General features: G+C 38.2%; 1 protein-coding gene across 1 annotated transcript; it reads right to left on the bottom strand.

Moving 5' to 3' along the window:
• Positions 1-1,267: 1,267 nt before the first annotated feature.
• On the bottom strand, positions 1,268-6,524 carry LOC143430374 (sorting nexin-29). The gene is made up of 12 exons (XM_076906607.1): positions 6,405-6,524; positions 5,624-5,886; positions 5,025-5,326; positions 4,825-4,950; positions 4,492-4,741; positions 3,958-4,087; positions 3,643-3,884; positions 3,346-3,561; positions 3,115-3,271; positions 2,802-2,942; positions 2,575-2,714; positions 1,268-2,450 (listed from the first exon to the last, which is right to left on the bottom strand). The coding sequence occupies exons 1-12, from the start codon at positions 6,411-6,413 to the stop codon at positions 2,366-2,368; spliced, it is 2,061 nt and encodes a 686-aa protein (XP_076762722.1). The 5' UTR covers positions 6,414-6,524; the 3' UTR covers positions 1,268-2,365.
• Between the last annotated feature and the right edge of the window lie 6,351 nt (positions 6,525-12,875).

Raw genomic sequence — 12,875 nt, 5'->3', positions numbered from 1 at the left:
TTCCGTTTATTCTTGACGACGTAATGTCTGATTTAAAATGATTATAGATAGTTACACGCATCTCTGTGAATCGTAAATTAAGAGATCAGTACAGTTTAATAAAGTACTGTTTATCGTTTTTCATTGTAAGTACCGCGTAATATATTGATATACATATATATATATACATATATATATATATATATATATAGATATATATGTATATATATCTATATCAGTAGCGATATATATATACACATATATCAGTATTGTAATGTATGTTAATTTCTCGTGACCGAGATTTATTTTTCTCTTCACTCTTGATGAATCTTCATGAAGCGTTATATGTATAAATGAACTTATATTTTCTACGGAATAAAATACTCTTTAAGCGATAAGTTATACATTGTATTTTTCGTGCATTATCGAATTTCAAAATATAAAAGCAAATTAAAATATAAGATTTATAGTACACAGAAAAAAATATACTATTGCTTTATTTTTGAATATTTTTATCATTATATTGCGTTATTTATATTTGATATTCAAAGTTTTAATTGATATGTTTAAGGATATTTTTAATTACTTTCAATCTTAATCTTTGCTTTTCTTTTCCTTTATTTTTTTTGAATATTTCCTTTGAAAAACTGTACTTTTGTTTATTAAATCTTAAGTGCCGAATCATATTCTTATCGAAACGTTAAAGATCTTCGATATATTTGATTATTTTTCACTCCCGCAAGACAGAATAATATTATATTGTATGATGTCGACTCTCTCTCTTTCTCTCTCTCTCTCTCTCTCTCTCTGTCCTCTCTCCTCTCTCTTGAAATGAATGTGTCTGATTTGTAATCGATTTTATAAGTAATGTAATCGTATATCATTATGTTACTGAAACTTACTATGATTATGATGCTATGATTGCGATGCGCTATAAAACATAGATTCCATAAATTCGTTTGAATTGTGTATGTAATTGCAATTAATACGTTGACTGCCACCACGACAACTGTCTCACTTTTCGATACATTAAAAGTATCGAATTAAGTGTAAGCGACTTAAACGTTTTTAACGCGACAAATAACGATTTATCGTGATTTGTCATTTATTTTGTTGCTCGTTCGAGTTACAATATAAAGCTCTTGTCGCAGCGTTATCGATGTATGTACTATAATATATAACAATAATAACGGCGCATCGTTGGTTCCTTTGTAGACAAAAAACATTACGGTTCCACACAGCTGGCAGTCAAAGTATTAAGGATGATTAAATTAATGACTCGATAAACTGCTATTATACAAGAAACTTTTATATCTCAATATGGAAAGGTAAAAAAAACGAAGAACAAAGAAGAAAAAAAGAAAATAAAGAATGAATAGAAGTCTGTATCGCCCAGTACAAATACCAATTTACATTATCGATCGAAATTTCATTGTTACAACACGCGTATTTATTGTTTGACAATCGTCACGTTCGAGGAACAAAAATGTTGCGCGCAAATATGTTCTGATGATTGGTTCTTTGTGAAATTCTCTCTTATCTTACCTCTCCATAGTGAGACTCCTATGCAACTTGTTAAACCTGTGAATCTTATATGCAATTAGTTGTATTATTTACCAGCATAATACTGTATGTACTTGTTCCAATAACAATATGCACTTTTATTTTTATCATAAAGTATAAATGGAAAAGTGTACCTTTTTATATTACTGTTAAGGCGCCTTACATGAATAAAATTTTTAGAAAACGAGATTGAAGACGGTATTGTACAATTTAATTATAAGAACAACGACGTATGATACTTTATTTCTTTATATGCTTTCTGCATTGCTTATCTATATATTCTTTGATTTACCTTTGCTCGTTGATCCATCAATTAATCATCTTTTTTGTATACAATTCTTTTTATTTTATAATATACATTAAACAATATTCAACGCGTTTTACTCTAAACTATAGGATATATAACAAATTTATATAATATATAAGAAAAATATATATTTTTCAATCTGATTGAGAAAGATTAGAAATAGGATTAGAATTTCCTCTTTGAACTTGAATTAGTTTTTTAAACAATATGCACATAAATGTTTGTAAAAAAATAATACATACTTTTGTAAAAAAATGATTAATTTTTAATTATTTTTGCTACATATTACTTTTATACATATATCGTCTATAAACAGCATATGTGTGGATGTACGTAAAATTATAGTTGTATACATACAGGCATATGCTCGTCTCTTCAAATTGTCAACAATATATATATATAATTATAACGTATATATATATATATATATATATATATGTAGCAACATAAGTATTTTACACATTAAATTAAAAAGTCTTCGTGTATGTACAAATTGTCTATAAAAAACGTTAATAATTATAAACCCATGTATTGAGGGGAAGAAGAAAACGTGTTTCTTGTAGAGTTATTTTTCCTCGAATCCTCAGTATTAGGGTTATCACTAAAACAAGTAATATTTAATAAGACCAAAATATCTACATTACTTTTGTGCGATTATTTGTTTCTTTTAATAAGTTTTAGAAAAGACTGTCAAAGTGTTAAATTAGAATTGTGAAATAAATTACCCAAAGAAAGGCATTAGGGATATAAGTGTTTGTCTATTTGGTCGAGACGCAAATGCTGGAGAACACTGTGCCAATCTACCAACAATTCGTCTTAACCACTGTTGTAATTTTTGCCGACGTTCTTCGACAAATTTAGCATCCTAGATAAAAGAGAATAAAAATAAATGTAAAATGCTGCGGTTTTTTCTTTTTTTCTTTTTAAATACATTCTATGTAATTGTAAGTACCTTATTCCCTATTGTCTTTTTTGGTGGAAATTCAAAAGTAGTAACAATTGCATCATGCTTTTTTAATTCTCTATAAAGTGCATAAAACTGCGCATATCGTCTATATATATTCCATTCGGTATCTCTAATACGTACATATATCTGTAATAAATAACAAAGTTAAGTGCGATTGTATTATAGTTTTTCGTATCACAAGTCCTGAAGATTACATTGTCAATTTATCTATATAGAGGAATTGTTATAACAATAGAGTGTAGCGACAATAATTTGATAAGAAATCAATATATTTTATATATTTATTTATTTTACAGACCTGATAAACATGATGAATATCAGAAGGTTGTCCGGTAAGAAATGCGGATGGAATCCATATGTGTATAAGACAAGGTGGTTCAGATGGTAAGTCATCTTCATTTAAGGGGCCGCGAAGGCACTCTAATTCAGCTTGTAGCAGCTTAACTAATCTATCCCTATAAATATTAAAAATATTAGTACAAAACATCAACAGAGTTATCGTTAACAGCAATACTTGTAAGTGTTATACCTATCATTTAATTGTAAAGTTAATCTGGCATTAAATTCCATTAATTCTGCGTGCATGTCTGCAACTTGAATTAATTTTTCTTCGTACTGTTGAGCTTCGTAATGATAATCTAATGATGGATCCTCTTCGGAAACTGTAGTGGAATCGGAATCCCTTCTTAACATTTGTACTGCTGTTACATATTTACGTAACTGTTGTCTTAATAGCTCATTTTCTCTATAGAATTATTATTATATATTAAATTATAATTTACTTTTATTTTATCAAACAAAAGGTTGCACTAACGATGATTTATACCTATTTAGCGCTTGTATTTGTAATTCGTGCCTTTCGAGGTAATTTTGATGTTGCCTTTGCAAACGAGCAAGCTGTGTTCTACTAGACACAGCGTCCTCTTTAGCTTGTTCTAACATTTCAGTCGCAGCTAAGAGTTTCATTCGCAATGCCTCGATGTCCAAATTTGCGTCATCCGTATGAAGATCTAAATCCGTAAGAGGTTCGGTAGCTTCTACTGCCGGTTCTGTTACTTCAGACGAATCCTATACAAAAATATGAAATATTACAGTTTTTATATTACGTCAATAACCATATTTCGATATGTTTTATACGTACATCTAAGTAGTTTGGTAATGCGATCAACATATCGTCCAACGTTTGATCTAAAGGCGATATAGGAACAAGTCCACCCATATTTCCGGAATTCGTGACTGGTGTTAATACTTTTTCCTCTTCGAATGTATCCCTGAAAATATTAAAAAGTATTATTAACACTGGATAAGCATTATCGTTCAATAACTCGTAATCAATAACTTCGTAATCACTCCTAGGTAACTAATTAACTGTATTTTTTCTTTGCTATTTTGGGACATAATTACGTACTACTTTGGTAAGGGGAACAAGTGGAGGCTGCTCAAGGCCATCTTTCCATGCACGTTTGGGTTGCCAGAGTTCTGTTAGCGGAAAGTTGACGCGTTGTGCACACAAATATTAAATACAAACATACAGTAGATACTGCGTGACCTTGAGCGGCTTTGAACTCGTGCCTCGTATCTCAATACTATAATTGCCTAATGCCAAATTTTTCAGTATAATTTATAGTTGGCGCGATAAATGGTTTTTTTCTTTTTCGCTTTATTTTTTACTTACACAGTTTCCCAACTGGAAGTTTCTTTACTAACTGTTGTATTAATATCATTTGATTCTGTTTGGCATTGTGAAAGTGATGGACTAGGTGACGTAGAGGTTTTCGTTGATATTGCTGTGGGGGAACTGAGACAAGTCGGTGGTGCACTAACTGAAATTGAGGCTTCTGTACTTTCTTGTTCATCGTTTTCAGTATCGAAGGAGATTATATGAGTTGGCACTTTTTTCCTCTGTTTCTGTTTCGATGTAGGTCCTACTTGTGGTGTTAATTGTACCGGTGTAAAAATTAATTTCAATCGTACACACTAATCTAATAGAGAAAAAAAATATAGTTACCTGGTATTGCAGTCGATATAATTGGTTCGGATAATGAAACTTTTTGTTTCTCCATTTCTTTGCTTTTCAAATTATTATCTAATTCCTCATTATCTATTCTAATTGCAAATAAAATACTACCAAGCCCTAAAGATTAAAATGTTATTTAATTAATTCAAAGACAGAAGCGAAATATGAAGTATGAATAAATGTTTTTATACCTGCAGCCACATTTGGCAATACGGCGCTCCGTTCTTGGTCAAGTAAAAATGCCCAATCCTCATAGAACGGCGACAGTATGGATGGGTCAAGTATAGCATGTAAATGACGTTCTAAAGATCTCTCGTTTAAAACAGCTCTGAGCCATGCTCTGCCTCTACCGTAATCTGTATGAACTTTCTTCAATACGCTAAAACGTTCTTGTTCGTGCCATGTCAATTGTTCCTTTATACATGGCCAAAATGCAACATCAGACGTGTTGCATGATTTTGTATTACTGCCAGACACTATGTCTGAGACGTGTCTGTAAGAAAGCAAATAACACATTAACGCAACAACATATAAATCTCAGTTAACGAGTCGTTTCATCGCATTATCTTTTGATCGTACAACGAGATGATTACTTTTGAAGTGATAAGATGTAAAGAAAGAAACGCATCGCGAATAACATTGCAATATCAACCTTATCTCAAAGGAACATGATACACAAGCGTGATTGTTTACTTCCCATGTTCTGTACTTTCTAACAAACGTTAACTGGGAAAAAAAAGAGTTTTGAAATTGAAATTCGTGTGACTGTTATCTGTGCCACATTTGTTACCTTATAGCTAGATTAATTTTCTCTATGCAATTCGTACGCAATCCATGGTTAAAAATCGATTCGAATACATGACACAGCTGAGTGACACATGTATCTGATTCAGTAGCCAATTCGGTACGCCCACCGAATCTAACGTGACACTTCTTAGCGGCAGCTAATAAATCTTCTAACAGTTTCTGCCGCTCTGCTGTACGATCGTAACTTTGATTAGTATCAATTACATTATACGTGCTTGGCACTATCGCTGACATCATACGTAAAGCCTAAAACATATCCGTAGAAAGCTAAAATTATTTACTTAAAATCATACGCAGTTAGAATAAAAAACGATCATACAATCGACAAATTCCATCATGAACCGTACCATTGAATAATTGTTTCAGACATTTTCTAGACAAAGTATGTCAAGCAGACATTACAATGACGCGAATTCCGTAACGCGCGACAGATAAACATTAAATAATAATTGGACACGATCGCGTACACACACATATGGCATACGTCCGATCCAGTTCTTATTAAATGGTAACACGTACACGCGTGTACACCATTTAAACGCACTTGACCCACGCGATTAACGCGCAATTTCTATGTCATTCGTTCCAGTTGGCGGAAGAAAGTTCGCCTCTGCTCGCGACCGTTGATGAAACATTTAATCATCGTTAATTGGTAGGACGTGTCGCGTAACGAATTACACGTTTAATCGTGTGGCGAAAGGGACGTCGGATCGGTGTACACACGATTTAACAATTGAACTGCACTCGAAACGGTAATTACGTACCATGAGCATGGGTTCGTGATGATCACGTTAATTCCCTTTCAAATCGTGGCCGTCATTAAAAATGGTAATGCAAAACGTGTACGTAAATATACAATCCGTTTCTAGGAATCGTTAGACGCGCGTAACTCGACGAGGAGCATGTCCAACCGTATCTCATGACAGTAAACGGAGTGACTCGACTCCTCTAGCGAGTACTCTGCAAGCCTGTGCAGCAGAAAAACTTCAGGGGCGGAAACGGTCTCATCGTCCTTCCACCTTTTTCCTAGAACACAGATGTGTCATGTAAATTGTAGAGAGAGATGCACTGGCGACGTAATCGCGCGCGTGAGAGCTCACACGGACGAGTCGTCACCACAGTGAACGCGTCAGCCGTTCACGGGCCGTTGGCCACCAGTTGTTCTCTCAAACGTGTACGACTTCGCCAGGGAATTGCAACCAGAGTCTTCTCCTGTCATTCTTTTCTACGATGTACTTCGGTATTTTCAGCTTCCTCTTTACGTTGGCCACGTTTCGGATTATATCGTCGAAACGAAGGTTACCATTGTTTTTGTAAAATTCTATTTTATTGCTGGTGGCGCCATCTCTGTGAAAAGTGCTCAAACTGGTCGCACATCGTTATCGATGGCGAAGTGAACTGGTGAAACTAGTGGCGCCATCTCTTCGAAGAGTATCGAAGCTAGATGCGATGTAGTTTCATCGTTCGTCACAGAGATGGCGCTAGCAGTTTCACTAGTTCACTTCACCATCGATAACGATGTGCGAACAGTTTGAGCGTTTTTCACAGAGATGGCGATACCTGTCTTTTTGACTGTAGTTTAGTTCGCTGTCGATAATGATGTGCGACCAGTTTGAGCACTTTTAGGAGGAATCGCGTCACTAGTAATGTAATTGAAATTGAGAAATAAACTTGGAGACGTAACAGAGTAGACTATTCTCTAATACATTGCATTATTATATGCTTGAGGGATTCCTCTTGCGAGGAATTAGTACCACTTCTCTAATACTTCGCCTTGCAAAGTCTCTCTCTCTCTCTCTGTATTTGTCCACGAAAGCAAAAGGAACAAGAAACCTGCACGCACGATTAAATACATTAAGAACTAATTGATACACGTGTAATCGAAAGCGAGTAAAAGGTAGAGAAAGATAGATAGAAACGAATAGAATTACCAAAAACTATCGTGAAGCAGAATTTGAACTTGCGGCTCTTTCCGCGCCCTTTAAATTTGAATCACGACCACTGCGCACTCGAAGATAGATCAGGTACGAAATTCAAATGTGCTATTACTATCGAGATGTAGAAGGTACCTGGTATTTATTAATTTGAACGCGTTTGAAACGTAGAAACAGATGGAAATAGCGAGAAGCGATACAGGAATTATTGTCAATTGATAAAGAATGGTTGTTATTCTCGACGATGATTAGAATCAGGTAATGAATCTCTTCGATTTACAAAATTTCTTCTTTATTGATGCTTCGACAACATGGGCTGAGACACACACATTTGCTCATATGAATTTATACCACTGCGTGTTTCCAACATATACATACGCAATTCGTTAAATTATTGCATCGCGCGACATTAGGTGGTAACAAGTAGATTAACTTAGAATCGCGCGTGGTTCGCATTTGTTTCCGTGATCGTTCGAGAGGATCGTGTCAATTGGTACCGAACCGTTTCTACAGCCGATCGGTGATACAATTCAGCGAAACAAGCCACGTACGCCCGTACAGTTGTAAATACCGCGGTGAACTTATGGTCCTTCGTGTAAAAATTCCCGTTTTAACCTTCGATCTCAAAGGAGAAACGAACAAACAAACGTCCGCGGGGCCGTTTTTTGGACAAAAAGTGGCGCAAAGTGAACACGAATCGTCCCGACTCGATCGCGAGGGATATGTTTCGAGAGCAATCTCTAGGTTCCGACGATGGAATTGAAAAACGGACAATTTTCCATTCAGAGAAGGTACAACGATAGAAAAAAGTTACAAACCTATAAGTGGTACAAATATGTTCGATGGCACGATTCTGATCAGGTGATTCGTTCTCCGTGATCATCGTAATTTTATCCGAAGTGAAAGAGCGAGAGAATCGTTTCGAGTGTCTTTCTTTTTTTTTTTTTTTTTTTTTCGTTACATTTTCCATCGATACCAAACGTCTCTCGTTTGTGATGTGTGCTCGTTTTCACGTTCTCCGTTCTTTTCTCATCGTTCCCCTTTTCGCCTATCGCTTTGTTTCCCGCAGCATCGAAATACGAAAAAATCATTTCCGACCACTCTATATGCATACATACATGCATACGCACACTTACATATATGTATATACATATATATTCGAGGAGATCCACATGGGTCGCAAGAATAGGTTCGACAGGATAGACTCTTCTAATAGACTTTGCAGACGGACATAATAGAAATATTTAATATATAGCATCATATATTAATATAATATTCAGTAATAATATAATATCTATTATATATTAATATGTATGATATTTTTTTTTTTTTTTTGTTTCTTTTCAATAATAGCGTCCCCATCTTCGTCTCGATCATTTTTTGTCCTGTGAGAGGCGTTGCGATATCCAGCGATTTGTATATTCCTCCGCTTTCGCGATTCATCCTTCTTATTACGCGTTACTTACGAATTCGATGCGACGCGAGCGCGAGTTTACCGCTTCGACCGTTCCAAATCGCTCGCGGATTTCTTTACGACCTGGATCCAGAATTTATACAACGAAACTCCTCGCTGGCCGTTTCGGAACGCGCGCGTAACATTCTCGTTAGGAAACAATTAGAACGCGCCCACCTTCGAAACGCTACGACTGAACTGATCGACGATCTCGACGATCTCTGACCGTTTACGTCCTCCCTTTAAACAGATTCCACGTAACAATTGGAATTTTTAGGTATCTCTACCGACGAAACGAACCCAGGGTAGACGTTACGCGCATAAAACACAGTTTCGCTTCTCTTTTGATTGTAACGAACGATCAACGAGGCTCGTAGGATCGATAATAATCCAAAGGCGAACGATTTACGCGTGCCGTTCGAGCGCTGGTTCGCTAAACGACGATTACACAGAAATATATCGAAGGGAACATCATCGTTCGCGTAAAAATTCCTCGCCTCGATCAGATTGTTTCACAAGAGTTCCAAGCGACGCGTCTCCTTCGATACGATCAACGCAGATCCCGCTTTGAAAATCGAGAGTACACTCGGATAAAAGCCTCTGACGTCTCGTTATTTAAGAAACTATGAAACAATCTGATAAAATTTCGAATGTTCGAAGAAAGCTACACGCTAGAGGTACCAAGGTTTCTCGTATTCTCGAAAGCAATAAATGATCGTTGAACAACTACTTCGAACCCAAAGAATCTCACGCACATCTCTATAATGCAAACAAACCATAATTTCGTTAATCACGAAACGATAAGCAATTACAATCGAACGAAAGTTTACGCTATCAGCGAGAAATCGTCCCAGGAACCTGGTTTCAAGCGTGTAGAAGAGAAGACTGCGCGATCGTCAAAAGGAAACGCGTCGTGGGAGAACAGCGCGGTCTCTGCTTGCGATGGAACAGTGTCTTACATTAGGCGTCGCGGATGTTTTTGTACAAAAAACGCTACGCGTCCTCCGCGACGCCGTGGCGGCGCTCGCGAAACGATCTCCGCGAAGAAAGTTTATACAGGTGTCGTTACAAAGCCTGGAGGATCGTTCAGAGATTGATACACACACGCATACGTACACACATACACGCGCACACGCATACACATCGAGGTTGGTAAAAATTGTGCGAGAGAAATGATAGCGAAGGAAAGGTAGTGCTCGCGATCCTCCCTCGATTCGTTTAGGGGTGTCGTCACCGATGTGTACGATTGTGTGTAAGAGAAGAAGATGTCTAATCGATAGACTGTGTTTCTGTTTCGAAATAATTGCGATGGAAGTTTGGAGAACGAAATGAAAGTTTAATATTCCTTCGCCAATTTAGATTAAATCCCTTTGAATTTCTTTTTCTATTTTGAGACGATCGTGCCTTTGAAATTGATATTCTTATTACGACTATTCAGGGTGTTATTCTCTGGACGTGTCAGATTAAATCGAGGGACGACTGTACGCGTAAAGAAACGAAGTAGAAGAGTATCCTCGAGAGAGAGAGAGACGGGCTAAAATATTCTCGCTAGACTCCACTGGGCGCGTACACGCGCGCGGATAATCGTACATTATTATATATTATACTTTCCTACGTAACTACCGTTCATCTTTGATATTTCATCATCACCTCATCCCTACTTCCTCCTCGTTATATAATTTCAAGAAAATAACATCCGTACAAAATTGACTACAGCCGATTGCTTTTATGATGTGTTCGAGTTCGATCGTTCCTGTGTTTCAAATCATTCCCGCGCTAAACGGAGAAATCAAAGTGTACATGTACATCTAACCATCCCCATCATCCCACTTCCGTTCCTCCCGTTAAGATATGACGTGTACGTACGTGTCGACCTGATCGAATCGTCCCGACAGGCTCCCTCGCCTTTAACCCATTCGTCACGACCTTTTCGCTCGCGTTTCTCGATACCTTTCGCTCTCTTTAGCCATTGAATTCCTTTATCGAAGCGCACGCTACGATTTCTTTGTCGATTCCATCCTTCGAAGGAAATTTGCGCTCGATTCGACGAACTGTTGCATGATCCATCGACTCGCGTAAAACCAACGGTCGACCAGTCTTTACTGCTCCTTTAGGACTTCTGTAGAACGCGATGGGACGTGGAATCGGTTGATAGCAGCGTTCTATCTGGACTTGGATCCTGCTGACGGCTTTCGCGTGTAATAGTTACACGTACTATCGATTGCGATATCCTGGTCTTGAAGTTTTGATGTCTGAGAGTAGTCGCATCTCGTGATAGCGAAATCTAGAGTCACATCGGCGGTGATCCTTCGAGAATTTCGATTTCAATTCGATCTTGCGATGGTACTGTTGGACGCAGAGTAAGTAGTCGTTAAAAATGTATAAATAAATGTTCCATTGTCCTTGAAATAATCAGTGAGATTCCTGTAAATCGACTTAGTGATTGTAGATTCCTTAAATCATCAGACTAGGTGTGTAAAATTAATTTCGATCGCTGGAACTTAGTCTGCGTCCGCTGGTACGATCGTCGAGTTACACTACTGTCCCGTCAATCAGCTGTTCCTCCTCGATGACTTCTTCGTCGCTTCAGCTGTGGCGAAAGGGTTAACTTGCACGCGGGAGATCCGTTCGTTCAGGTTCGCCTGGAAAAGTCCTTATCGAATTAAGAAAATATGCGGGGACATCTTCGTGATTAAGTCGCTACGTTTTATACAGATATTTAACCGTTAAAGGGTGCAGCTCGGTGCTTCTTAAGCGGAAACGTCGAGGAGCGTACACTTGCGGGAGTACCTTGCGAAGCATAGCGGTTCTCGTGAACGTGGGCGCGCGGATCCTCTGCGCGCGGGCTTGTCGATCCTCTTCATCTCGCGTGTATACCGAGCGAACGCAAGGGTAACGAGAATCTCGAGAAATCGCCAACGATTGGTATTACGCGAGGAGAATATTTACTCCTTTCGAATTAACAGTTACAATTTTTCCATCGCCTGTATCGAATCGATCCAACGGATCCAATAACAAGAACGAGCAACTGTCGCTTCTTTCTCCATAGTGTAGAGCACACGTAAATTTTCCAAGGAATTCAGCTTACGCTTGCGTATCGTCGTTACACAGAGGTGTTAATTGCTTTTGGTCCTCCTTGTACCATTCGTAATTGATTAAACGTTCTGCTCTGCGTCTAGTCCTCTTCTATCGACTGTTCGATGGCGTGTGTGATGCGCTCGAACAAGAAAAACGAAACGATTAAACTACCCAGGGCTAGTCTCGCGTACACGACTCGCCAGAGAAAAGAAATCGCGATGGATACATCGGGTAACGATCTAAGGGTTGTCGCGTGAAGTGGCTGGACGTATATTCAAGGACCCTCGACGCGTCGAGGGTGCCGGGCGCGTGTTCGATCGCATTTTTCTCGCCGGTTCTCTGTCGCAGGGGTTGAAACCGACAATGCCTCGTAATCGAATGGTATTCTGCGCGACATCCGCTCGGGGAGCTTAATAAAAATTGACGCGAAGGGGTTGTGCTCTCATCTTCTCTTCCTTTCTATACCCTCTCTCTCTCGTTTGCTACGCACTTTAATCTTATTAGGCCGAAAGCCGTCCACGAGACGCGCTCCATCGAGTTCTTAATCCGGCCGGTGACAGTCGTGACTCTGACTAGACACACACACACACGCGCGCGCGTTTCCCTCTCGCGTGACAACTTCCGTACGTGACCAACGCGCGAGAGGAACGACGTTTCGCAGGAACTCAGAACTACCCGCGACGGGACTCGACTCTGACAAAGTAGTATTCGATGTCGTTCGACTCGCGCATTGGATCTGCCTAAATTTCTACGTTTGTGCAGAACGCGAC

Source organism: Xylocopa sonorina, chromosome 13 (assembly GCF_050948175.1).
Source record: "Xylocopa sonorina isolate GNS202 chromosome 13, iyXylSono1_principal, whole genome shotgun sequence".
Taxonomy (NCBI): domain Eukaryota; kingdom Metazoa; phylum Arthropoda; class Insecta; order Hymenoptera; family Apidae; genus Xylocopa; species Xylocopa sonorina.
Note: the sequence above shows the minus strand (reverse complement) of the source record. Positions and strands in the feature narration are given on the sequence as shown.

Excerpts from the sequence above, each read along its gene's own strand:
- LOC143430374 (XM_076906607.1), bottom strand. Across the intron at positions 4,088-4,491 it reads ACTTCCAGTTGGGAAACTGT|GGATACATTCGAAGAGGAAA; the intron begins GTAAGTAAAAAA and ends TAATATTTTCAG. Across the intron at positions 2,943-3,114 it reads ATATTCATCATGTTTATCAG|ATATATGTACGTATTAGAGA; the intron begins GTCTGTAAAATA and ends TATTTATTACAG.